Source organism: Peromyscus californicus, unplaced genomic scaffold, assembly GCF_007827085.1.
Source record: "Peromyscus californicus insignis strain IS unplaced genomic scaffold, ASM782708v3 Scaffold_23__1_contigs__length_62951481, whole genome shotgun sequence".
NCBI lineage: Eukaryota > Metazoa > Chordata > Mammalia > Rodentia > Cricetidae > Peromyscus > Peromyscus californicus.
The window spans coordinates 7,775,094-7,799,170 of record NW_026294534.1 but is presented as its reverse complement, the minus strand read 5'-3'; the positions used below and the strand labels follow the sequence as shown (position 1 = coordinate 7,799,170).

The 24,077-nt window shown below is 50.1% G+C and overlaps 1 protein-coding gene across 11 annotated transcripts in view; it reads right to left on the bottom strand.

Moving 5' to 3' along the window:
- Atp11a (ATPase phospholipid transporting 11A) overlaps positions 1–24,077 on the bottom strand; it is a 116,989-nt gene that overhangs the window by 10,822 nt on the left and 82,090 nt on the right. For 8 of the 11 annotated variants that reach the window (XR_008221381.1, XR_008221382.1, XM_052751663.1 and 5 more), the window contains exons 17-28: positions 22,181–22,284; positions 16,954–17,135; positions 15,162–15,413; positions 13,814–13,991; positions 10,829–10,931; positions 10,507–10,652; positions 9,939–9,998; positions 8,786–8,913; positions 7,180–7,315; positions 6,685–6,708; positions 1,556–1,621; positions 454–557 (exon numbers count right to left, since the gene is read on the bottom strand). Coding sequence is in view for 9 of the 11 variants with exons in the window: in XM_052751663.1 (XP_052607623.1) it covers positions 454–557; positions 1,556–1,621; positions 6,685–6,708; positions 7,180–7,315; positions 8,786–8,913; positions 9,939–9,998; positions 10,507–10,652; positions 10,829–10,931; positions 13,814–13,991; positions 15,162–15,413; positions 16,954–17,135; positions 22,181–22,284 (1,483 nt within the window). In the remaining 2 variants the exon portion in view is untranslated. The remainder of the gene's footprint in view (positions 1–453; positions 558–1,555; positions 1,622–6,684; positions 6,709–7,179; positions 7,316–8,785; positions 8,914–9,938; positions 9,999–10,506; positions 10,653–10,828; positions 10,932–13,813; positions 13,992–15,161; positions 15,414–16,953; positions 17,136–22,180; positions 22,285–24,077) is intronic. The other 3 variants (XM_052751664.1, XM_052751671.1, XM_052751670.1) reach the window with 1 other exon arrangement.

Below are 24,077 nucleotides of genomic sequence, written 5' to 3'. Positions count from 1 at the left end.
TTTCATGTGAGGGTGGGCTGCTGAGGTCCTTTGGGACTATCACAGCAACATGGGCCACACTACCCTGCCCCACACTGTACCCGTGTCCCCAAGCTCCTATGAACGGCATTTTGAGGTGATGAGCATGGGTCCATGTGGCAGCATCAGCGATGAGGCTGAGAGGAGCTGGTGTGCACCCCTCACAATCTTGTCATGACACAGCATGTGACTGTCACTAGGTGCTGAGCAGACCATGCTGTTGCCGTGGTCTGTGTCTCCCGGACTCCAGGATCGTCACTACGAACCACTTATCTGCCAGAGGTCCCAGAATGCACCGTGACACCAGGGACACGGAGGTTCCGTGGGAACTTGCATGGCAGTGCAGGAGGCTGGAGGCTGTGCAGACCGTGCATCTCGGGCCCTCCATGACAGGGGTGGGGCGGCTGCAGCCACATGGGGTCTAAGGACTCTTACCAGATAATCCCTCCCCAGATCAGGGAGAAGACGACGTAGAAGAGCAGCGACCCCCAGATGACAAAGTGGTTTATCCAGGTCCAGTAATGCGTGTCCAGCGCAAGCTGCAAGAGAAGGAGCGGTCAAGAGCGGCACCGTCTGGGCATGCGGAAAGGAGGGCAAGAAACCATGAAAGACGAGGCCAAACCGAAACACGGTGGCAGAGTGCCCACAAAGGCTTACAAGAAAAACCACAGCAACCAACCCATGCTTCCACAGGAGGAAACACCGGGATGGCCAGGCTGTCCCAAGTCACCTGGGACCTGTGCACGTGCATGAAGCATCCTCCATGCTGACATACTGCTCCCTGAGAAGACAATTTGAGGAGTTTACAAACTGTTTTTTTTTTTTTGGTTTTTTCGAGACAGGGTTTCTCTGTGTAGTTTTGGTGCCTGTCCTGGAACTCACTCTGTAGACCAGGCTGGCCTCGAACTCACAGAGATCCGCCTGCCTCTGCCTCCCGAGTGCTGGGATTAAAGGCGTGCGCCACCATCGCCCGGCTGAGTTTACATACTTTTAAAGACCCAATGTGATGGGTTCAGGGACTTTCACAATGAAGTTCTTCATAGACTCTGACTTGACTTTAAAAGTTGAATTTTGGGGGCTGGAGAGATGGCTCAGTGGTTAAGAGCACTGGCTGCTCTTCCAGAGGTCCTGAGTTCAATTCCCAGCACCCACATGTCAGTTCACAACCATCTGTAACTTTAGTCCCAGGGGACCCAAGGGCACTAGGCACCCACGTGGTACCGACACACACGCAGACTAAACAGCCATAGATCTTTGAAAAAAATTTCCAAAATAGATGAATTTATTTAAACAGAGCTGTTTAAATTATATTGAGAATTTCAACTTCCATCCTTTTGTAAACACTCAGCTCTTCATTTCCTTTTGAGCAATCCTGGAAGTTCATGTACCAGACAGTGTACAGTTGCTGGGACCTGGATATGGAGAAAGATGACTCACGACACCCAGCATGAGGTGTCAGCATCAGTATGGATCTGGGATTCCAGGAGCACAGGGTGAGACCGGCCGTGGCTGGAGCGTGACCACATCACTGACTCACCTTCAGTGTGACAGTGAACACCATCACGGTGAACACCAGTGTCCCAAAGGTCCAGTTCCCAAACATCTGTGGAGACAAGAGTCCCAGTGAGTGTCTGTTGCCGCTCACCTCTCCTCCCTCACCCCGAACACGGATGCTAGAGAGCAGAACCCCGGCCTCTGCACCTCTCAGCCCAAGGACATGGGGCCTACAGTTTACTGAGCTAGAAAAGGCAAGCGTTCAGGTGGCCCTAGACCAGCACAGAGGCCAAGCCTGGCTCAGGAATGACTCGTGTTAGTGTCCTGCTGGCCCCTGGTAATGGCCCTGCTGGGCACTAGCACCTGACTGTGGAGAGTCCTAAGGTCTCAGATTCAGCAGGGAGAGACCTCACGCTGGAGTCAAGATGCGTGGTGCTTTCTCTAGGAGGGCTGTCCGCCTTACTGCCTGTCTCAAGAACAAACTCAGGGAACCGGCTGTGGTGACGGAGATGCCCACGGCTGAGGGGTACAGCTGCTAGAACACTGCAGGAGACAGCCAGAGGAGACACCAGAACACAGAGGTGACAGTATCAGGGAGGGCTTCTCCGTGGAGACCTCAGGACAAGGAGGAGGTGGGCAGGCGGCACACACAGGACAAAGGCTACTCCTCCAACAGCCAGACCCCTGGCCACAGCCATGGCTGCTAACAGCTAACCAATGACGAGGGAGGACCAGGGGACTGCCCTCCTAGCTGGAACAGGATGGTGGGAGGCACAGACACGAGGCACACTCTAAGAACCAACACGTTTCTCAACTGTAGACAGACACACGTGAGGTCAGTGGCTACAAGTTCTTTCTCTCAGGCAAGCCAGTCTGCACAAGCCTTCTGCAAGAACGGTTCCCTACACAGCACACGAGGTGGACACTGTTGGGCTCTGTGAACGGTGCCTCTCAATGTTCCCAGAACCTTCTTCAAGTTTTACTTCAAAGAATCAAAAGGCTAGGAAGCCTGTACTTCTGCTTCTGCTTAGTTTCCAATAAAAGAAAAAGGCACACTCTGAAGCTGGGCTTCTGTGAAAACCCATGGCCCGCAGGAGTTCTGGGAGCCAGTGGAGGAGGACCCCGGAGAGTTCTGGAACAGAAGCATCAGGATTTTGTGGAAACACTGACTGCTTAGGGATGCTACTGTGCCTTGTTCTTCATTCTACCAGAGAATTCTTCATTCTTCCTCCTTGGGCTTAGAAACAGCACCAATAGAAGCCCTCAGGCCTGCATGGGGTGGGGGAGGGGGGCTTCTAGCCAGGGGCCACTTGGTCACACCAGAGTGGGTGCTGCTGCTGCCAGCAGGGAGAAACCAGAGATGCCGCCAGGTACTGGGGACAGGTCCCCACGGCGTTGGCTTTCAACACCAATGCCCAGATTTGTGACTTATGGAAGCGTCAGGAGCACTCTGCCACGTGCTTTACCCTGGGGCAGGAATGTTTTTACAACTCAGGGGCAGTAGACCGGCAGCCCCCAACGAAGGTAGTTACCTAACAGGATGGTGGAGAGTGAGCAGTTGTTGGTTTGTCTAATGGAAAGCTACAGGAGGCAGCCACACAGTGACCCTCAGTGCGGGAGGGGACTTCGCCCTGCAGAGCTCTGCTTGGCAGGAGGGAGCCCCACTGCCCCCACCCAGCTCTTTTGTACCATCAGCTGGCACAGAATGAGTTAAAAAACGCAGATGGCAGCAGGACGTGGGCATGGGTGTAAACGATGGGACACGCGGATCCCAGCAGCACCTCACACCAGGCCAGAGTAAACTCACAGCGTGCTCTTCCCACACCAGCTACAGGAGGAGAGCACGCCTCCCCCACTGCCAGGTCTCCCAGGTTTGGTGGGCTATGGCAGACCTGCGGTGCCATGGTGGGACACCAGGCCCTGAGTCCTATGGACACACAACCACCAGCGTCACTTTCATAGGCAGATGAAACGTAATAAGTTCAAGTGAGAAACTGGAGAGGAGCCTAAGAAATGTGCTCATCTACCTCCCTGTGCCCACGGCTCTGGTCAGTGAGTGCCAGCTCAATGGGATGGCTAGATGGCCACAGAGCCGTTTCTAAATAATCTTCATGTCACCTGTTTCCAGAGGAAGCCTTCTGGTCACCTACCAAAAGTCTCTTGGTGTCTTCTAAATCTCTAAGGATCTACGGCTGGGGGGGGGGGGGACACACACAGGACACCAGCCCCTTGGCCGGATGGTCATATGCCCCAGTGAGGCTCCTGCTTCTGACTTCATCAGGATCTGAAAGCATGCCTCTACTGACGTCTAACTGATGAACAGCTCCACAGTAAACCAACACCGATGGTATGACTGACTTACACCTTAATAACGCACCTCCACTGATGGCTCCTATTCCACAACTCCCGGAATGGATGGTCTGAACGACTGACACTTAGTGATGATACACCCTTACTGTTTGACTAACTGACACAGACCCAACAATACACCTCCATCTGTGCTCTGACCGACAGGAATGTCCTCAGGCCAGTCCCTCCTATCTGCCTAGGGTCAGTTCAGTCCTCTCTCCTTGATTCTTTTCCCTGAGGACGGGCACTCTCACAGCGTGTTTTCTGGTTACTAGAGCCTTTAAATCCAAGCCAATTTAATTTTTATATGTAGTAATATTCTGTAACAGACATGGCTTTTGCTTCCTAAGGTCACGGTCATGACAGCTCTGCGCCCCTTTGGGCCCACTCCACACCCCACCTCTCGGCTGTGTGCTGGACTCACTCACCATGGACAGCTGTCTCAGCCATCCTCTAGGTTTGTTCTAACGACTGTACTATTCCAACTTGAATACCAGGCTAGGAACTTCCCGGGGTGAGCGAGATAACTGCCTCCCTAGCATCAAACAATGAAATATTTATGGCTTTGGATGTTAGTACAAAAAAAAAATCCATAAGCAATTTTTAAAAAATTACTCGGGGGCTGGAGAGATGGCTCAGCGGTTAAGAGCACTGGCTGTTCTTCCAAAGGTCCTGAGTTCAATTCCCAGCAACCACATGGTGGCTCACAACCAGCTGTAATGAGATCTGGTGCCCTCTTCTAGCCTGCAGGCAAAACATGCAGACAGAATACTGTATACATAATAAATAAATAAATCTTTAAAAAAAAAAAAGAAAGAAATTACTCAAATCCTGTTGTTCTCACACTACATATGACCTAAGAATGTTCCCATGGAACACTGAAGACCTTTCTAGAAAGGTCTGGAACAGCCATCAACAGAATGAACTTCTGAATCGAAGAATCTAGAAGATGCATCCTGGATCCTCGAGGAGCATCAAGCATTATAATCACTAGACTGTAAACCCAGACTTGGGATTGTCTAGTCACCCCTGCACGTGAGTCCTGAATATCTGATCTACTCACACACCCAAACACCAGCTTAGCTAGAGGCCTGGGGCCAGGTTGGGGGGCGAGGGTGGTGTGCATGACTGGAAACCAGTCTTTGGCCTCCCTTGTCTGTGGGGTGACCATTCCCACCTCACACATAGGTGCTGGTGTCTACCCTGAAGTGTGTGTCAGGGGATGTCTGGTCTCTTATCTCCTCAGCCTGACCAAAGCACGCTCCCCCACCATGCCCGACTGAATATACACCTGTGAATTAGTGTCGCCTGGGTCCACCCTGCCAGCCTCCTTTGGGAACTCTTTTGTGTCAAGACATGCAGCACACATGTTGAACCTCTACTACAGCCTGTATGAGCAGCGAAGGCAGCCACCAAAGCCCTTCTCAGTGGCAGAGGCCTGCAGGAGGCTCAGGCGAGTCCATCTCCGCCTGTGATACTTGCTTTCCAGTCTCACTTCTGGTTCTAATGACATCTTAACAATGGCTAATGGCAGAACTGTGGGTGACAGGTGAGGACATTGCATCTTTTCAGTAGCCCACAAAAGGCCTAATGAGACCAAAAGGATTGTCTGAGCAGTGCAGGCAAGGGCACCCAGGAGTCCTGATCTCCCATGACGGCAGCAGAGAGCTGGAGACACTGCAGTCTCTGGGAAGTGAGCTCCCTGCTGCCCTCTTCCTAAAGCAGCCAGCCAGCCACTGAGTCCTTCCCCAGCACTCCATCTACTCTGAAACTCTGAGACAGCTGGGCTGCGGTGGATGGCACAATGCTGGCACCGATCAGGACCTGACTTCTGTCTATGCCTCTCACAATCACCTGGCCTCACGCCACTTCCCCAGCCTGTGTATGTTCCTTTCTCAAACCCCGATGCCGGGACCACCAGATGAACGGTGCTTGAGTGGCAAGATGTGGTTTGAGAGTGAAGGAGGAAGCCGAGGGCTGGGACCTGAGTGTTTAAGATACGTATGAGACGGCGGGATGCTTCTGGAAGGCTGCCTCATGGGAACTAGTGTCCTAGTCGACTAAGATTCAGACGACCACTCTGGCACCATGTTTATGGGCTGGTGGCTTGCAGGCATTGTTTGATTTAAATAAAAGACAACAGTAAACTACAGAAACGCTTAAAATCCTTATAACAGTGAAATAAATTTTAGCAAATCTTCGGGGTCAAATCCAGTAAAGCTGAACTGGGTCACAATCCGAGAAAACCTTCAGTTGGCGGCAACAGAAACAAACACACGGCCCACACAGGCCAGACACCGGCGTTTCAACACAGGGAAGACGACACGGGGGTGGGGGGAGAGCTGGGTGAACGAGAAATGAAAAGCATCTCCGTCTTCAAGCTCCCTGAAGGGATGCCTAGGGAGGAGTTTTCTCTGACGTCAATTGCAGTGTCTGTTTGAACAGCCATCTCAAAACCTGCCATCTCAACTGGGCTTAACGTAAGCTCCACCGCTGCGTCTACTCAACGCCTCTTTTCTCTCCAGGTGGCACAGGGATGCCACCAAAGCAAGGTCCCCACCAGGCTCCTGTCCTTCATTTACAGTGACATGCAGACCTACGGGGTCAGTTTAATAAGCCCCTTCCACCAAAGCCTGGACAGAGACCCAGGGAGAAGACACCTTGCAGGGTCGGGGGGCTCTGGTGCAGCAGAGGGCAGGAATGGCTACAGCTCTTCTACCAACAAAGCACACAGAAGAAGTCACATGGGAAAATATTTTCAAGAAATATTTTATTTGTAATGCACTCCAGAAACACAGAGAGGACAAAGCCAGGGTGTCTTACCATGCTTGTGTTGGTGGTCATTATCTGAGGTGGGAAGGGAAGCGAGTGGCAAAAAGAAAAAAGCGAGATACAAATAAAACAAACCCCAGAAAGTAGGTAAACAACAAGCTGCTGTTCCCAGAGAACTACAGAGCTGCTCACTGTAGGGGCCACGCTCACACACCGTGGAGCCACGCTCACACACCGTGGAGCCACGCTCACACACCGTGGAGCGGGACTCACAACTTAACTCCCACACGAAAGTACAGCGGCTGGATGAGACCACGGAGCCACTGGGATTAGCTCAGGGTGAGATGCACGGTGTGAACCTGCCAGGAAAACCTCAGGACCGACCTTCCCCTAGAGCTGGCCAAGGTGACACGGCCCTTCCTCTAAGCTGCTCCACAGATCCACCTAACCACAGGCCGAGCTGTTCTCACACAACTGCACTACACAATCACTGCCAGGGTGGGGCTTATTACTACGCAGTGAGGCCACAAGACGTTCAGTACTGACCTGTCCGTTGCTGGTCACGGTTGTGTTTTCAAACATGAAATAAGCACCGAAGAAAAATACCAAAGCGTCAAAGACGCCGAGAAATGTCCAGTAAATGAACACCCGCCAGCGGAGCAGCGCGTTCTTGGCGATGTCTCTGTTAGGAGAGGAGAAGAGTGGGAAAACTGTGACCACTCTGCAGCGTCCTCTCTGTCCACATGTCCCTAAAGAGCATCCACTGTGACTGATAAATATGGCCAGGCACACACGTCCTTCAGACTTCACACTGGGCTACACACCAGGGTTCTCCACTAGCTTTCGAGTGTTTTCTCTCCCGTACTCAGCTGTCACGTTGTTAAAGAAAGCCTGGTGCTCCTGTCTTCTGAATGGACTCCACACACAGCAGCACACGCTATCTGTCTTCTGAATGGACTCCACACACAGCAGCACACGCTATCTGTCTTCTGAATGGACTTCACACACAGCAGCACACACTATCTGACCCACTGATCAGCAGACCGAGCACCTGGGCTTGCTACCAACCCACATGAGTTTCCAGGCCTGTTCAGTGCACTGGGGTTTGTAACATTCCTTCTGTGCATGTCTGAAATGTGCACACACACACACACACACACTCTTCCTCAAGCTTCAAGGTCTCATAAATGGCTAAACATTGTAATAAAGCCCCAAAGCCTGTGACATGGGGTCCCGTGGACCTGGATGGGGAAGGTTGTCTGAGGTTAGGTGGCTTCTGAAACTACACAGGTACAAAGACCTCCCAGAAGCAAGCACACACGTGTGTACAAACATGAGTAAGACAAAGGACCCGGGGAAACCTGAATGAGGCAGGTGCAGGATGACAACGTAGCCAGTCCCCAGGGGCTGCTACACTGCAGTACCCAACTGATTATTACCGGGAGAAACCGGCCAAGAGCACGGAAATCTCCTTGTTTTGTCTTAGGATGGAAAGACTACAGAGAAACATTGTATCTGTCAGAAATGCTGGGCAGTTCTGAAATCGCCTTAATACTAAGAAATGAATTCACTGGGGTCAGAGCAGATGAGGGTTCCACTCCTGGCTTTCTCAACTCTACCAAGCAATGGGATGTGGAGGGATTCCCATGTGCATTCAAGCCCAGTGTAGACCCCATTACCGTGGAGCATACTCTGGGACACCGCCTGGCTGTGCAAATACCATCCTGTGGAAGCAAGTGAACCCCAGCTTTGAAACCATGCCCCCAGGAGCTGACTGGTGGATTCTGCACTGCTTCCTCTGTACCCTGTACTGCACACAAGAGTTGCTGGGGCTCACACCTGTGCAGGGCAGGGGCTCACACCTGTGCAGGGCAGGGGCTCACACCTGTACAGGGCAGGGGCTCACACCTGTACAGAGAAGACACACCTGTACAGGGCAGGGGCTCACACCTGTACAGGGCAGGGGCTCACACCTGTACAGGGCAGAAGACACACCTGTACAGGGCAGAGGACACACCTGTGCAGGGCAGGGAGTCATACCTGTACAGGACAGAGGACACACCTGTGCAGGGCAGGGGCTCACACCTGTACAGGGCAGACAACACACCTATGCACGGCAGGGGTTCACACCTGTTCAGGGCAGAGGACACACCTGTACAGGGACGGGTCTCTCTTGAGCACTTCAATGCCCACGTGCTGCTCCATGAGGCTGTACAGGAGAATCGGGAGGGAAGTGAAGCTGATGTTGTAGAGAGTCAGATACGCAGTATCGTACAAAGTCTGCAAAAGGAGAAGCTATCTGAGGGGGGCTTCGGGTGGCTTTAACAGACCGACGTTAGGATTTAGCACATTACTCTGTGTGTGTGTGTGTGTGTGTGTGTGTGTGTGTGTGTGTGTACACGCCAGGGGTCAGCATCAGGTGACTTGGAGCTCACTGATTCAGCTGGAGTGGTTAGCCAATGTGCCCCTGGTGTCCTCCTGCCTATCTCCTTACCACTGGCTTATGTTGCTATACCCAGCTTGGTATAGGTGCTGGGGATCTGAACTCAGGTCCTCAGGCTTTTACAACAAGAACTTTACCAACTGAGCCACTTCCCTAGGCCCTGAGTATGTTACTCTTCAACCTGTCAAGAAGCTTAGACATACAGGATACCCCTAAAACGCGTAAAAGCCACTATTCTACAGAGACAGACAACTGGGACAGACTTCAAACTCCATGACGTAAATTCATCAGCTTTAAAATTCCTCAGGTCCAGACAGAGCTTGGACCCAAAATTTTGCAATTCTGTTCACTTTCACATTTTCTAGCTTCCATGAGCCTGGTCATGGTGGCTCCAGATATAAGGCATTGACCACTGTCCATCTGAGCACACGGTGTAATGTGTGGGGACAGGAAAGTGTCTGCCCAGGCAGCAAGTACTGAGGCCCCCCTCCCAGGCCACATCTGTCTCGTCCTGCATACTTCAATGCCTCAGATCCAAGATGACCTCCACACCCATGAAGGTTCTGGTGTGGGGGCAACCCTTCCAATGTCGCAGATGCCCATCAGCGATGTCTTGGAGGCTTGTGTTTAGGAACACGTCAGCCTCATGACATCCAGTCTGGGGGCTGCCAACTCCTCAGCTCCATAGCCTGACCCTTCACCTTTGTTGACAGGCCCTGGGGCAGCAGGATGGATGCACCTGGGCCCCCAGATCTCCATGGGGGTCTGTCTGCATGTTCCCGAAGAGTGTTCCCTCACTATAGCCACCCGTTGGGAAGGAAGACAAGACTGATGAGCTCCCAACTCATGACATCAGACTGACCTGCTGTGAAAATCCGCAGAAGAACTGGTACAAAAACTGAGGGAAAATGAAGCAGACGTTCTGAAAGGCAAGTCACGGCCATTAGTTCAAGGGCACTCTACAGAGATGCATGGGCTTGCCTAGAGCTCACAAGCCATGGTCAACACACTAGGTTTCCCATGGGGGACTGTCCCAGCCTGGTGGGCTTTGGAAATGCTTCTCTTCCCTGTGTGGTAACTGAAATGGACACATCCATAGTGCGGCCCTGGTGATCACAGGCAGCAGAAGGTGACACTCTGGCTTAAGAGGGAAGGCAGTGGCAGCAGAGAGGCCAGCAGCAAGGACCTGCCTGGGTGGAGAGGACTGCAAGGACCTGTCTGCATGGGGAGGATTGCTCAAGCGCCGCACAACTCTCCCTCTGGCTCTATGTTAAACTCTGGGAAGGTTCAAGAAGTGTCAGGAATCCTGCCTGTCACAGGAGCAACCACCTTTCTGATGGTCACTTCTTTTTGCAGATAAATGACTCCAGAAACATTAAGTCGCCTGACGAAGGCCTCACGCCACTGGAACGGAGAGGAGAACTTCCTACCTTATAAAAGAAGTATTGCACAAGCTCAGATATCCTGATATAATAAAAATGCCCGTGAACAAGAAGCATCTTCTTCAAGTGCTTAAACTTGGGTATTGCATAGTCGCTGTTCCTTGCAGCCTGGCGACCCTCCTTCCCGATGACGCCTAGAACGAAGGGTGAATATGCCTGTAACCAGAGCCAGCTAAGCCCAGGGACCACTGCCCTGTGTCCCCTTGCAAAGGCACACGTCACAGATAGAGACCCAGGGTCCCTCTGCATGCTACAACACGGCCTTTGTCTACCGACAGTGCAAATCCCAAGTGGAGCAGCAAGGGCTTACCTATGCCCACGTGCGCCTCCAGGATCATACTGACATCATTCGCACCATCACCAATCGCTAGGGTGATAGGGTGCTCTTTTGAAAATTTGATTAACTTAACAATCTGGAAAGGAAAAAAACGTGGAGTTTATCTTCTCTGGATTTCGTTAGGGTTATTGACTGGGCAGAAGCAACAAAGACACAAAGCTGGTGTAGGTCACAGGATATTATCTGCTTACAGCTCATTTACAGCTCTCAGACTATTTCCTCTAGACGGGATCACATCGCCTCATAACAACTAAGGTATGATCAATGACATGACTTCACCAAGGCAGGAAGACAAAATTAGAGTAATGTTCAGGTATTGGAAAAGCCTGGGACCAATGCCAGCACTGCAGTCTGCAAGAAGGTACCATAATTCCATGCTACTTGATATCAAACAATTTTTAAAGAAAGCTGTTTCTAATGCTATTTTAATTTTCACACCTGTCATGTGTAAAAATCAAATATGTAAACTTAATGCAATAAATATTCTTCATGATTTCTTTCTCAATTTCCAAGTCTATTTCTTTAGAGACCTCCCTGCATGCACTGTGCTTAAGTACAATGCACTCCCCTATGCACTGTGCTTAAGTACAATGCACTTCCCCATGCACTGTGCTTAAGGACAATGCACTTCCCCATGCACTGTGCTTAAGGACAATACACTTCCCCCATGCACTGTGCTTAAGGACAATGCACTCCCCCCATGCACTGTGCTTAAGGACAATGCACTTCCCCATGCACTGTGCTTAAGGACAATACACTTCCCCCATGCACTGTGCTTATGGACAATGCACTTCCCCATGCACTGTGTTTAAGTACAATGCACTCCCCCATACACTGTGTTTAAGGACAATGCACTTCCCCATGCACTGTGCTTAAGGACAATGCACTTCTTCCCATGCACTGTGCTTATGGACAATGCAGTCCCCCATGCACTGTGCTTAAGGACAATGCACTTCCTCCCATGCACTGTGCTTATAGACAATGCACTTCCCCCAAGCACTGTACTTAAGGACAATGCACTTCCCCCATACACTGTGCCTATGGACAACGCACTTCCTCCCATGCACTGTGCTTAAGTACAATGCACTTCCCCATGCACTGTGCTTAAGGACAATGTACTTCCCTATGCACTGTGCTTATGGACATGCACTCCCCCATGCACTGTGCTTAAGTACAATGCACTTTCCCATGCATTGTGCTTAAGTACAATGCACTCCCCCATGCACTGTGCTTAAGTACAATGTACTTCCTCCCATGCACTGTGTTTAAGTACAATGCACTTCCTCCCATACACTGTGTTTAAGGACAATGCACTTCCCCATGCACTGTGTTTAAGTACAATGCACTTCCCCATGCACTGTGCTTAAGGACAATGCACTCCCCCATGCACAGTTCTTAAGTACAATGCACTTCCTCCTATGCACTGTGCTTAAGTACAATGCACTTCCTCCCATGCACTGTGCTTAAGTACAATTCACTTCCTTCTATGCACTGTTTTTAAGGACAATACACTTCCCTATGCATTGTGCTTATGGACAATGCACTCTCCCATGCACTGTGCTTAAGGACAATGTACTTCCCCATGCACTGTGCTTAAGGACAATGCACTTCCCCATGCAGTGTGCTTAAGGACATTGCACTTCCTCCCATGCACTGTGCTTATGGACAATGCACTCACCCATGCACTGTGCTTATGGACAATGCACTTCCCCATGCACTGTGCCTATGGACAATGCACTCCCCCATGCACTGTGCTTATGGACAATGCACTTCCCCATGCACTGTGCCTATGGACAATGCACTCCCCCATGCACTGTGCTTATGGACAATGCACTTCCCCATGCACTGTGCTTATGGACAATGCACTTCCCCATGCACTGTGCCTATGGACAATGCACTTCCCTATGCACTGTGCTTATGGACAATGCACTCCCCCATGCACTGTGCTTAAGTACAATGCCCTTCCCCATGCACTGTGCTTAAGTACAATGCACTTCCCCATGCACTGTGCTTAAGTACAATGCACTTCACCATGCACTGTGCTTATGGACAATGCACTTCCTCCCATACACTGTGTTTAAGGACAATGCACTTCCCCATGCACTGTACTTAAGGACAATGCACTTCCCCATGCACTGTGTTTAAGTACAGTGCATTAGAATATGAGACAGAAAAAGGGAAACTACAGATTGCTTTCTTGTTTCAAGACAAGAAATGGAAGTATACATGCATTTGTATAAATCTATTGAGAACCCCAAATAGCACTGGAAATCCCAGGCTGCGATCAGGGAAACAATTACACAAAGTTTACATGGAGTCAAGCACAGAAGAGGGTAGAAAAAAAAAAAAAGCCATTGCCTGTCTTCTCTGAGAACTGCCCAGGCACATTCTGGTTGTGTCTAGTGACAGAGGCTAATTGGAGTATTGAATTGGAAAGAGTACCTCCCTGAACCTGGTTCTCTGTGTATGCCCTCAACCTTTATGGCTGGGTCACCTGAGAGGACCCTATTTCCTTATAAGCAGTTCAAGGAGGCATTCTGCACCTGAAGCATGCTACTGTGAAGCTGCATCTCATTCAGTTTATGGACACTGGAAAGACACCATGTTCATTTGATATACTTAAAAAGAGAATTTGGGCATGCTCCCACAAGAACAGGGAGAGTGCAGAGGACTGCCTGGAGTCCAAAGGAGGACAGTCAAGTCCTGACTGCCACTGGCACACTGAAGGTGCTTGGTGAAGGCAAATTCCCTTCCCCACACCCTTGGGGTAGACTCCCAAGGTGCTATAGTGCCTCTCTAGGAGGGTCCATCCATGCCCATCTCTCAAGGAGAATCTAAGACTCTGGTTTGAAATTTCTATGCCTCCCTAATTCTTTAGCAATCAGAGCCAGTGAGACTTAGGCAAAGGCTTTCTCCGCATGCCAACCCCCCATGGCCCACTACTGGGCAGTCCATGACCTGGGCCTTCTGCAAGGGTGCCATCCGGCAGCAGAGCACTGCACTGCAGTTCCTGCAGATCTCTAGGAAGAGCTCTCTGTAGTTGCCTGAGGAGCTCCCATCCTCTCGGGGCTTCATTATCAAGGACAGCGCAGCTCCATCGATGATTAAACCATAGTCATGCATATCTGCCGAAAGGCTGTTAAAGCACACAGAAGGGAACGTCACTCAGTCACTACTCTATAGTTCAGGACACCAGACACCGGGGCATCTGCATGGCACCAATCCGTGGATCAGACGCGCACAGTTCCCCTTTCGCCCTACAGTCTCCACAGAATGGGAGCCACCCTTTGACTAGACTGTAAAGTCACATTGTAACGAAAATTCTTTGTGAGTTTGTGTGTCAGTCTCATACTGAGACTCCACAAGGTGGGCTTGGGAGGGCAGATCTTCATTTCTGGTCTTCATGCCGGCCTCCCTATACCTGTATGGCTAATTCATCCTGGTCAAAATCTCCCTTTGCTGGGCTATAAAGACTTTTTAAATCATGTGTAACCTGTGTGTAGGTATGGGCACACACCCGCCAAGACCAGCGGAGTCTGACCTCCCAGGAGCCACCCGTGCTGGTGCTGGGAATCAAACGTGCACTCTCTGCAAGAGCAGTTCACGTCCTAACCACTGAGCTATCTCTCCAGGTCCCTTTGCTAGGCCCTAAAATGACAAAAACATCCGCAGCCCCTAAATTCTACAGCTTGACATGGGGAAATAACTTTGTGCTCTTCTTAAAACAGCCTAAAATCTGCACATGCCTAGAGGGCTGACTTGTTCTGTCAATTTCATATGATTGAGACGGTTCAGTAACAGCTCTGCTCTGCCTGAGTTCAACCCCCAGAATCTATATGGTGGAAGAAGAGAACTTATCCTCTGATCTCCAAATGTACGCCGTGGCACACACATGCTGACACCCACACAAATAAACCCATGAAGCCATGACTCTGAATCAGAACCAAGAAGACTGTCTTCAGATGACTGCCCAACACTGGTACGGGAGGCCCTTGTAAAACTTTCTTGGAGAGACCCAACCTCAGCCACACTGCTGGGTCACACAAACAGCCTCCATTATTACTAACTACCTTATGACTTCTCCGGCAGCATTCCGAGGCATCCACGGTGGACCCACAAGGCGAAACAACAGATAAAATTTTACCAATGAAAACATCTGTGTCTGTTCTCTACCCATCAGCTTGAACTTGCCTGCCCGGGCACACACAGCTGTGCTGCCCCGCAGCACCTGTGTGACCCACAGGAATGCCGGCACCAGTGGCCCCTGGAGTTGCAGGGTGCCCGTGAGGTGGGAGGGGCTGCCTACCCCGAGAAGGAGTCTCTGGCCAGGCTCCCGCTGCAGCGCAGCACCGTCTTGCTCAGTTCGAAGAGAACGTCATGCAGGCTTTGCTCCTCCAGCCTTTTGGTGGTCAGCTCCAGCAGCTGCGTGCTCCTGCGGAAGAGCTTGCAGGCATAGCACGTGGCTGAGGCCGTCTCCATCTTGTCTCCAGTGAGCACCCAGACCTTGATGCCCGCCTTCTGCAGCGCCTCAATTGTGTCGGCGGCTTTCTCCTGGAGCCTGGGAAAGGAGGACCCAGACAGTGGGGGTCAGGTCCAAAGGCCACCATATAAAGAACTTCAAAAAACACGAAGCCATCAAAATATTCAGCTCTGTAAAACACCACATGCAAGTGGCTGAGGGTCTATGTAAAGGACCCGAACCTGCTCCCAGAGTGCACAGCTTACGATGATGTGCTACAAGGCTGCTCCACACACACATGGAGAGCTATTTAAGGGGGCTGTTCTGTGTCATGTCCTTCTGCTGGGCCTCACATCCTTCCACAATCCAGTACCATTCCACTTAGGAGAAGAATCATTAAAACCAGAGACAAAACGGGAAAACGGAGTCGAGGAAAAAGGCAATACCTTCCCTTTTGTTACCATGTGTTCTAATGCTGCTACTTATCAAACTGGAGTCCAGGTTCTAAGTACCATATCAGACGCTGGTAACGTGCTAGTGGCCCCAGAGCTAGCCAACGTTTACCGCTGGCTTAGCGTGTGCCAGCACTCTGTGAAAGCTGATACGACCTTTCACCTCTACACAACCCTGCGGAGTCAGACGAGTCCCTGGGAGGATGCTCCTGGCCTGAAGTGTGGAGATGCCATTATCACAGCTGCACAGACGAGGAAAACCACCTCCAATCTCCTAATTTTTCTGAAACAGTAATAAGGGACCCGAGGCCTAGAGAGGTAAGTGTACCAATGGGCTGGCTCTGGGTTTTCAAGAAGTAACTTGTGATCAAATGTCACTTCAATGGGACATCATATCTGAAATCCCAGGAGGATGCATGGTCTCTGTTACCTGGACTACACAGCGAAACACTGTCTAGAAAAAAAAAATGGTTTTACTGTCCCTCATTCCTAAGTGCTCCTGGTGCCCACGTTCCATGGCCTAACTCCAGCTGTTAGCTGCCTGCAAGGACTTCATGCCAATCCACTCAGAAGGCCCTCCCTGGAGCAGCCCCCCTTTCTGCACCAGCACCCCCAGGCCACTGCAATGGTGCTTGGCCTTCTCTCATAATTTTATCATCTATAGCTACTGGTGTTTACAATAGTCCACTCCATTATGTTAACTTTCTTAAACAATGACAAATATATTGAAGATATTAAAATCTAGGAAGTCAAGCTGTGTTCAGAAGAGCCAGCAGCAATTAAGAAAATAACTACTAATTCCTTTCTAAGGAGTGAAAAGAAACTGGATCTTCCATGTGTAATATGATTTAAGATGTTACTTTCACTATCTGGAGGGAAAGTGGACTTTCAGGCATCCTATTTGTGGTCAGTAACATACCACCCAGCTATGGTTTCCTGGGTTGTCACTACGTGAAGGAAAACAGGTGACCCATGTCCTCAGGAAGAACACACGGGCACTGGACATGAGTGCTGTCTGCCCACCCACTCTCACGGCCCGCTCGCATCTGTGACTGTGGACGTGTGCTGTCTGCCCACCCACCCTCACGGCCCGCTCGCATCTGTGACTGTGGACGTGTGCTGTCTGCCCACCCACCCTCACAGCCCATTGGACTCTGTAAGTGAACAGACACATGTGGCGGCCTTACCGGTCCTCGACCGCGGTAGCACCGAGCAGAATCAGGTCCTTCTCGATCTGCTCATAGGCTTCTGCTAACTTCTTCTCCCGATCTTGAAGAGCCACCTTGGCAGCCTGCAGCACTTTGCAAACACCTTCATATTCCTCTGGCTCGAGCCGCTTGTAGGCAACACACAGGGTTCGCAAACCCTCCTGTGGAACGAGAGTCAGTGTTTAACGTGAATCCAGTGTTCCTTGCCGAATGTCCTCTCAGGCCTTCCTCATACCCATCTCTGAAGAGAACGAGTCATAACCCGGCCACCCTCAAGGGATTACTGAATTACACTAAACATGGACAATCATGTACATTATAGAACCGTAACAAACGATTCCTGGACCAGGCCACTACACCAGAACACAGACTTTTTCCTTCATGTAAACAAAGAGAGTTCAATTTAAGCTTTCTGGACATAATTTGTAATGTGGTGGTAATGGTGTTTCCAAACCTGGGAGTTTGTCAGGATTTGATGTAATGAATACCAAGGAAGCCTGCAAGGTTATTCACCCACAAGCTGGGTACAAGGAAACTAAGTCTTTTTTTTTTTTTTTTTTTAAAGATTTAGCTATTTATTATAAGCACCAGATCTCATTACAGATGGTTGAGAGCCACCATGTGGTTGCTGGGAGTTGAACTCAGGACCTCTGGAAGAACAGTCAGTGCTCTTAACCTCTGAGCCATCTCTCCAGCCCCGGAAACTAAGCCTTAAGGAAAAAGGGTTCTGATGTGTGGAGAGGGCGCAATGCAGCTATCAAGGCCACGTGGCCAGCCACTATGCATCACTCCTGCCACGACACACCAACTGTCACTGGTGTCGGCTCTTGGAGTGGTTCCCTTGGGCGTCTCCTGCTCTTTCCTCTCAAGTCTGTGACACTCACAGACTCCTCAACAAGCACTGCAAATTCCGGATTTTAGATTTTAAAGACGTTTCCTGTTACCTGTTGTCAACACTTCTCACAGCTCTTCAGACCACCTAGCTTGTGCCAACAGTTGCTGGTCAATAGTTCTCATCACCCCTCACAAGGGAGAAAGGGGCACATGTCCGAAAAATCATAGACAAGGAAGTCTCCACAGACACATCTCGAATTGCCCAGGACGGAGGGTGCTGGGAGTGGTGAACCAGGCTTTTAGAAATGAACAGGCCTTTGCTTGCAACGGTAGACAGGAGACTTTCTACTGTGTGACATGAGGTGGAGGTGCTTTTCCCCAAGCCTCTTCTAAGCATGACGAAAGTCCTGTGTGAAACCCTTCCAGGCTGTACAAAAGGCAATCACACCTGGAGACCACTGTAGAGCACTGCCCTCATATACACACAGTCATCCTCAACAGCACACTAGCAAACTGAATCCAACGGCTACAGAAGGACTGCATGCCGTGACTGAATGGGACTCGTCCCCGGAGGCCAGGCTGATCCAGCCTAGGAAATGGGCTAATGTAGCATGTGATGATCTGAACTGACACCCCAGGAGCAACACAGAGCTGTGCTCACAGAGGTTCCCCGAGAACGGCTCCAAGACCAGCAGGGGGCAGGAAATCTCTCGCCCCTGCACTTTTGGACACAGCTCAGCATCACAAATTCCATCGGAGCAGTTTGGTGAGGGAGGGGGGCACCAAACCAGAAAGAACGCCTTTCTAAAGACTGCACGTGCGGACGACCAGCGCCTCCGCGCAGAAAATCAGGAAGAATGCACACTTCTCGTGAAATCCCAGGGCTGCTACCCGAGTGCAGCCACAGCACAGCGGTGACGGTAGCACAGGCATGCCAGCCGCATCTCACGAGCTCCCAGCACTCACCTCGGGAAGGAGATCAAGGAAACATTCCTACCCACAATTCTACCAGAAGGAAAACATGTGTTCACTCCTGGAGGAAAAAGACTCACAGACTGCAAACTAGGAAGCGGTGACGAACCCACAGACAGTCCAGCAGCAAAAACCGGCTGCTGCCACGGAGTGGAAGGCCTCACGTTGTCAAGGTGACAACACCACTCAAAGCCATTTGGAGTCTTGTGATGCTATGGAGCTCCTGTGGCGATCTCTGCAGGAACTCATAGGGAAGGTCAAGGTACTTAGAAGAGCATGAGGATTTTAGATAAGAATAAAGTTGGGCATGCATACACTCTGGTTTCAAGACTTACTAGCACACGACAGTAAAGAAAACTGTACTGAATTGGTGTGTGTGTGTGTGTGTGTGTGTGTGTGTGTGTGTGTGTGTGTAGAGAGACAGAGACAGAGAGGGGAGAGTAGGACAGAACTGAGGCCCAGAAACAAATCCTGGAACATCTGGCTAGATGGTTTAACAGGAAGAACAAGATCACTCAACAGGGTAAAACCGTCCCTTCGACAATGATGCTCAAAAAATGACACCCACTTAAAAAATAAGACAGTCTCCTTCACCTATAAAATAAGGTCAATGTCTTAAATTTAAAGGCTAAAAGTATAAATTACTTAGAAAAATACAGGGTAAAGTCTTCATAATTTGTATTTGGCAGCAATATCTTAATTAAGATTACTCAAAACAGGCAATTGGAGAAGAAATGGGTAACTGGATTTGAAGGGAACAATGGTCCTCTCAGCATTACCTACAGCAGTTTTTACTTGTGTAAAGCTTTAATTGTTTAAAAACAATGTTATGAATGTGGGGCCTGCAGGCTCCTCAGTTCACTGCCTGAATAACTGCTGGGCTGGGGCATGGGTTGGGGAACTCAAGGAGAAGTGTGAATTACCTGAGCTGTAGGGTGGATCTAAGTGTTCCAGGACATATGTAAGGGATGCTCTCCTGGTTGTTTTTTGTCAACTTGACACAAACCTAGATATATCTGGGAAGAGGGAATCTTAATTGATATAAAATGGGGCATTTTCTCAACTAGTGATTGATTTGTGAACTCTTGGCCCACTGTGTGTGGTGCCATCCTGGGCAGGTGGTCCTGAGGTACATACAAAAGCAGATGAACAAGCCAATAAGTAACGTTCTTCCATGGTCCCTGCTTCAGTTCCTGCCTTCATGATGGACTATGATCAAGACAATGTAAGCAGAAATGAACCCTTTCTTTCCCAAGTTGCTTTTGGTCAAAGTGTTTTACCACAATGTCTTACTTAGGCTTTCTGTTGCTGAGATGAAACACCATGACCATAAAGCAAACTGGTGTGGCCTGCTTACAGTTTCAGAGGTTCAGTTCATTATCATCACGACAGGGAGCATGGTGGTATGCAGGCAGACATGGTGCTGGAGTAGTAGCTGAGAGTCCTACATCTTGTAGGCAACAGGAAATGGTCTGAAACACTGGGTAGTATCCTGAGCATAGGAAACCTCGAAGCCCACCCCTACAGTGACACACTTCCTCCAACAAGACCATATCTATTTCGTCAAAGCTACACCTCCTAATAGTGCCACTCCCTATGATATTATGGGGGCCAATTACATTCAAACTACCACACACAACAGACATCCTAACTAAGACACTGTAACAACCAATGGCCTTGAAGCACCTGGAAGAGAACGATGGATGGGCAGGCCCAGAGGCCAGGCACAAGCCATCAGGAAGCTACAGAGGACAGAACATTCTCAGCATCCCCAAAGGCACCAGGCAGAGCAATTCCAAACCCACCAAACAACCTGAAGCCACAGCTTGAAGGAACACGCTGTTTCTGAGGAGCTTGACCACTTCTCTGAACAAAATTCTGGAACTGCAGGAACGAGAAAGATCCAGCAGCCCATAGGGCAAAGTTTGCAGTTGTGACCTGCCTGCAGGATGGAGTCCACACACCACAACTAGCCAGCCATGGCAGACCAAGTGACGAGGCTGGTGGAGCGGGACACACGTCATTAAAAATGCATTACCGGCCGGGCGGTGGTGGCGCACACCTTTAATCCCAGCACTTGGGAGGCAGAGCCGGGCGGATCTCTGTGAGTTCAGGCCAGCCTGGGCTACCAAGTGAGTCCCAGGAAAGGCGCAAAGCTACACAGAGAAACCCTGTCTCGAAAAACCAAAAATAAATAAATAAATAAATAAATAAATAAATAAATAAATAAATAAATAAATGCATTACCAAAAAATTTCCAACCTTGGTAAAAGCCTGCAGACCACACTTTAGACTCCCAAACAGAAAAAGTATGAGAATTACTGCACAGATTCACCACAACCAGAAACCATCCATGGAAAGCAGCAAAGAAAAAAGGTGAATGCAGATAGCAAACACAGACACCGCATGGAGTTCCCAAGAAAAGGGGTGTCTAAACAAGGACCCCAGTCCACATTGGTGTCCAGTCTCAAACGTCCATCAACGGGTGAACGAATGACTGGGCTGGGCATCAGCACAGATGGGTTGCTCAGCGAGAAAAGGACACCACGCTGTAACAGACACGCGTGGATCAATCTCAGAGCAGTTCCGTGTTCTCAGAGAAGCCCGGTAAGACAACAGATGGAGTCTACTGTAAGAACACTCCACAAGGTAAGGACTCATCCACAGTGCTGGCAAACAGTGGTGGCTGATGAGAGGGCTGCCAGGGAGGGAATACAAAGGTTCTGAGGACACTGTGGGGCAATGCTTTTAGAAGTGTTCATCAAAACTTACCTACTTTTATCTTGAATAGGAACACGTTAATGTTTATTGACTGTAGCTCAATAAAGCCTTTACTGTAATCATAATTAACATTTAACTACTTCCTGTAAGGAAAATGATTCTCAGGTGGGAGAGAACCCTCTAGAGCAATGAAGTCTGGACTATGTCAGTGTGCTCCCTAACACAAAGGGTGTCTCCAGTGACTCTCGTGGAGGTGACCCTTGGCAGAAGGGGCCAGAATCCCCAGTGTGCCCACTTGAAAGTTAACACCAGGGCTTCAGAAGTTCAGAAGTTCAATGAGGCAGCACGTGCCTTCGGCAGCACCAGATGGGGACTTTGTCTGAAGGAATGTGACGGGGCTGTATCTGCAATGTCTATCTAGACAGCCTTTACAGACTGCAGCAGAAAGCTGTCTAATTCCAGGCATGGGGTCTCTCTGACTCCTCAGTCCTGGGAGGAACAGCTCAAAGGATGTGAGCTGCCTCTGCAAGAGAACAGTTTACCGAGTAAGTGAAAAATGACCTCTCGTTATCGGCTGGCAGCAGACAGGAAAGCGAAGTGGCCTCTAATATCAGAAAGCACTGTGGCTGAACCAAGAGTCTGCAGGAGGGAGCGGGGACAGAAAGGGCCAGCATCTTACCACTGCATTGCGCTCGACTCTGGACCGGACCTGGTCCACTTTGCCTTCTATCACTCGGGGAAATATTGAAGAATCTGCTCCTTTGCAAAACAGAAAAATTTCTCCTAGAAGATGAGGGGGGAAACAATGTTGAATTTAATTACTACATGGAGAGATAAATTTACTTTTCAGTCTGTTATTAATGAAAACAAGTGACGCCAGTATGGAGACCACTTAAAAGTACATCTTAAAGGACCAGTTAACACATTGAGATCTGAAAGAAGTGCAATCCATGAACTATGCCAGAGCCCCACTTTATCTTATAACCTGGCTCTCTAAAGGCAGTCGGGAGCCATGAACAACGAGGGCTCTGGATGCTCACACTACTCTGAGGAGCAAATCCTCTCTGGGACTGGGGTTGGGGAGGCAGGGTGAGCAGAACAGAACAGAACAAAGGGTGTGCTGTGGATCCAAAAGGAGTGTTCGAATTTCATGAAATACCAGAAGGCAAGTGTCAATTCCTCCCGAAAGTGGGTCCTCCATGGACAGGCCATCCTTTGTGTCACAAAGCCTCATGGGAAACTCTATCTCCCACATCTCTGGTTTTGTCCTCAGAACTCTGAGCACCTTTGTACCAACTATATATGCTCCTTTTCTCAACATGAAAGAATCTTCTCCTTCCAGGTAAGAGACACTAACAGACAGCAAAGAAGTGGCCACGGCTTAGAGAAGCCAGCTCTGATGCAACTTGCTCAGCCCAGCTGCTCTGTCATCAATCTCAGCCGGACCCTCAACTGCCCTCCTCTGTGAAGCACGCTGTCTGCGGCCCTCACGGCCACCCTGCTCAGCAATAATGCAATCCCAGGCCTGCAGTGCTATGCTAACAGAGAATCTGGGTGTAGCTACAGAAACATCAAAGAGAGCCTGGTGTGGTGGTGGCACACGCCTTTAATCCCAGCAGGCAGAGACAGGCGGGTCCCTAAGTTTGAGGCCAGCCTTGTCTACAGAGTGAGTTCCAAGACAGCCTGGGATATACAGAGAAACCCTGTCTCGAAGAAATCAATAATAACAACAACAATAATAACAATTAAAAAGAGAGAGAGAGAGAGAAAGAAATACACTGACTTCCCAGTGGCAGCAGGGCTACAGAAGGGAAATGGCGTGGATTATGTTCCCAGGAAGGTGGGATACACAGATTCCTTGTAGGACAGGCTCCTACGCCCCAGCACGGAGGGTGCTTGGAAATATGTGGAGAGTAAATCCAGAGGGCTCAAGAGGCCGGTGGTGACTGGTTTACTCAACTGTCCAGGGTGGGAGGACGGAGGGGCACACTTCCGGTCTGAGGATGGGGTCAAATCCCAGAGCCCAGCTACTTGGGGCACCCACTTGACCTATTTCCAAACTGTAGGAACTATTAATGTGGGGTGCATAAACTGGAAAAACCCTGTTAACAGAGACATGACTGTTGTTCAGTCAGTGTCCCCTGAAAGGTGCGGAAGAGTGATGGGACCTCCCAGGAGGGACAGTCCACACCAGGCAGGGGGAATACTAGGCAGTTCCCAGCGTGGATGCTGTGGATACTTGGGGGCATCCAGGAAGGCATTCCAGGGCCTCAGTGAGGGACCTGTGCAGGGACTGCCACTTCACACCATGATCCAGGAAGGAGAAACAGCTGGGCAAGCAGCCTCCGGGTGGCGAGGAGACGAGAATGCGACCTGGGGATTCGCCCACAGAAAGTGCTGGTCAACGTCCAGGAGACCAGTAACCAAACCTCGACACCAGAGCTATGTGGCTGTAGGGAGAGTCCTGTGAGTGCTGCGGGGCATCCGGCCCAACGTGAGGGCAGGGAGAGGATGAGGCACATATCTCCCTTTGTGGGGATTCCTCTGGAGAGGGTGACAAGGGACTAACTCATAAG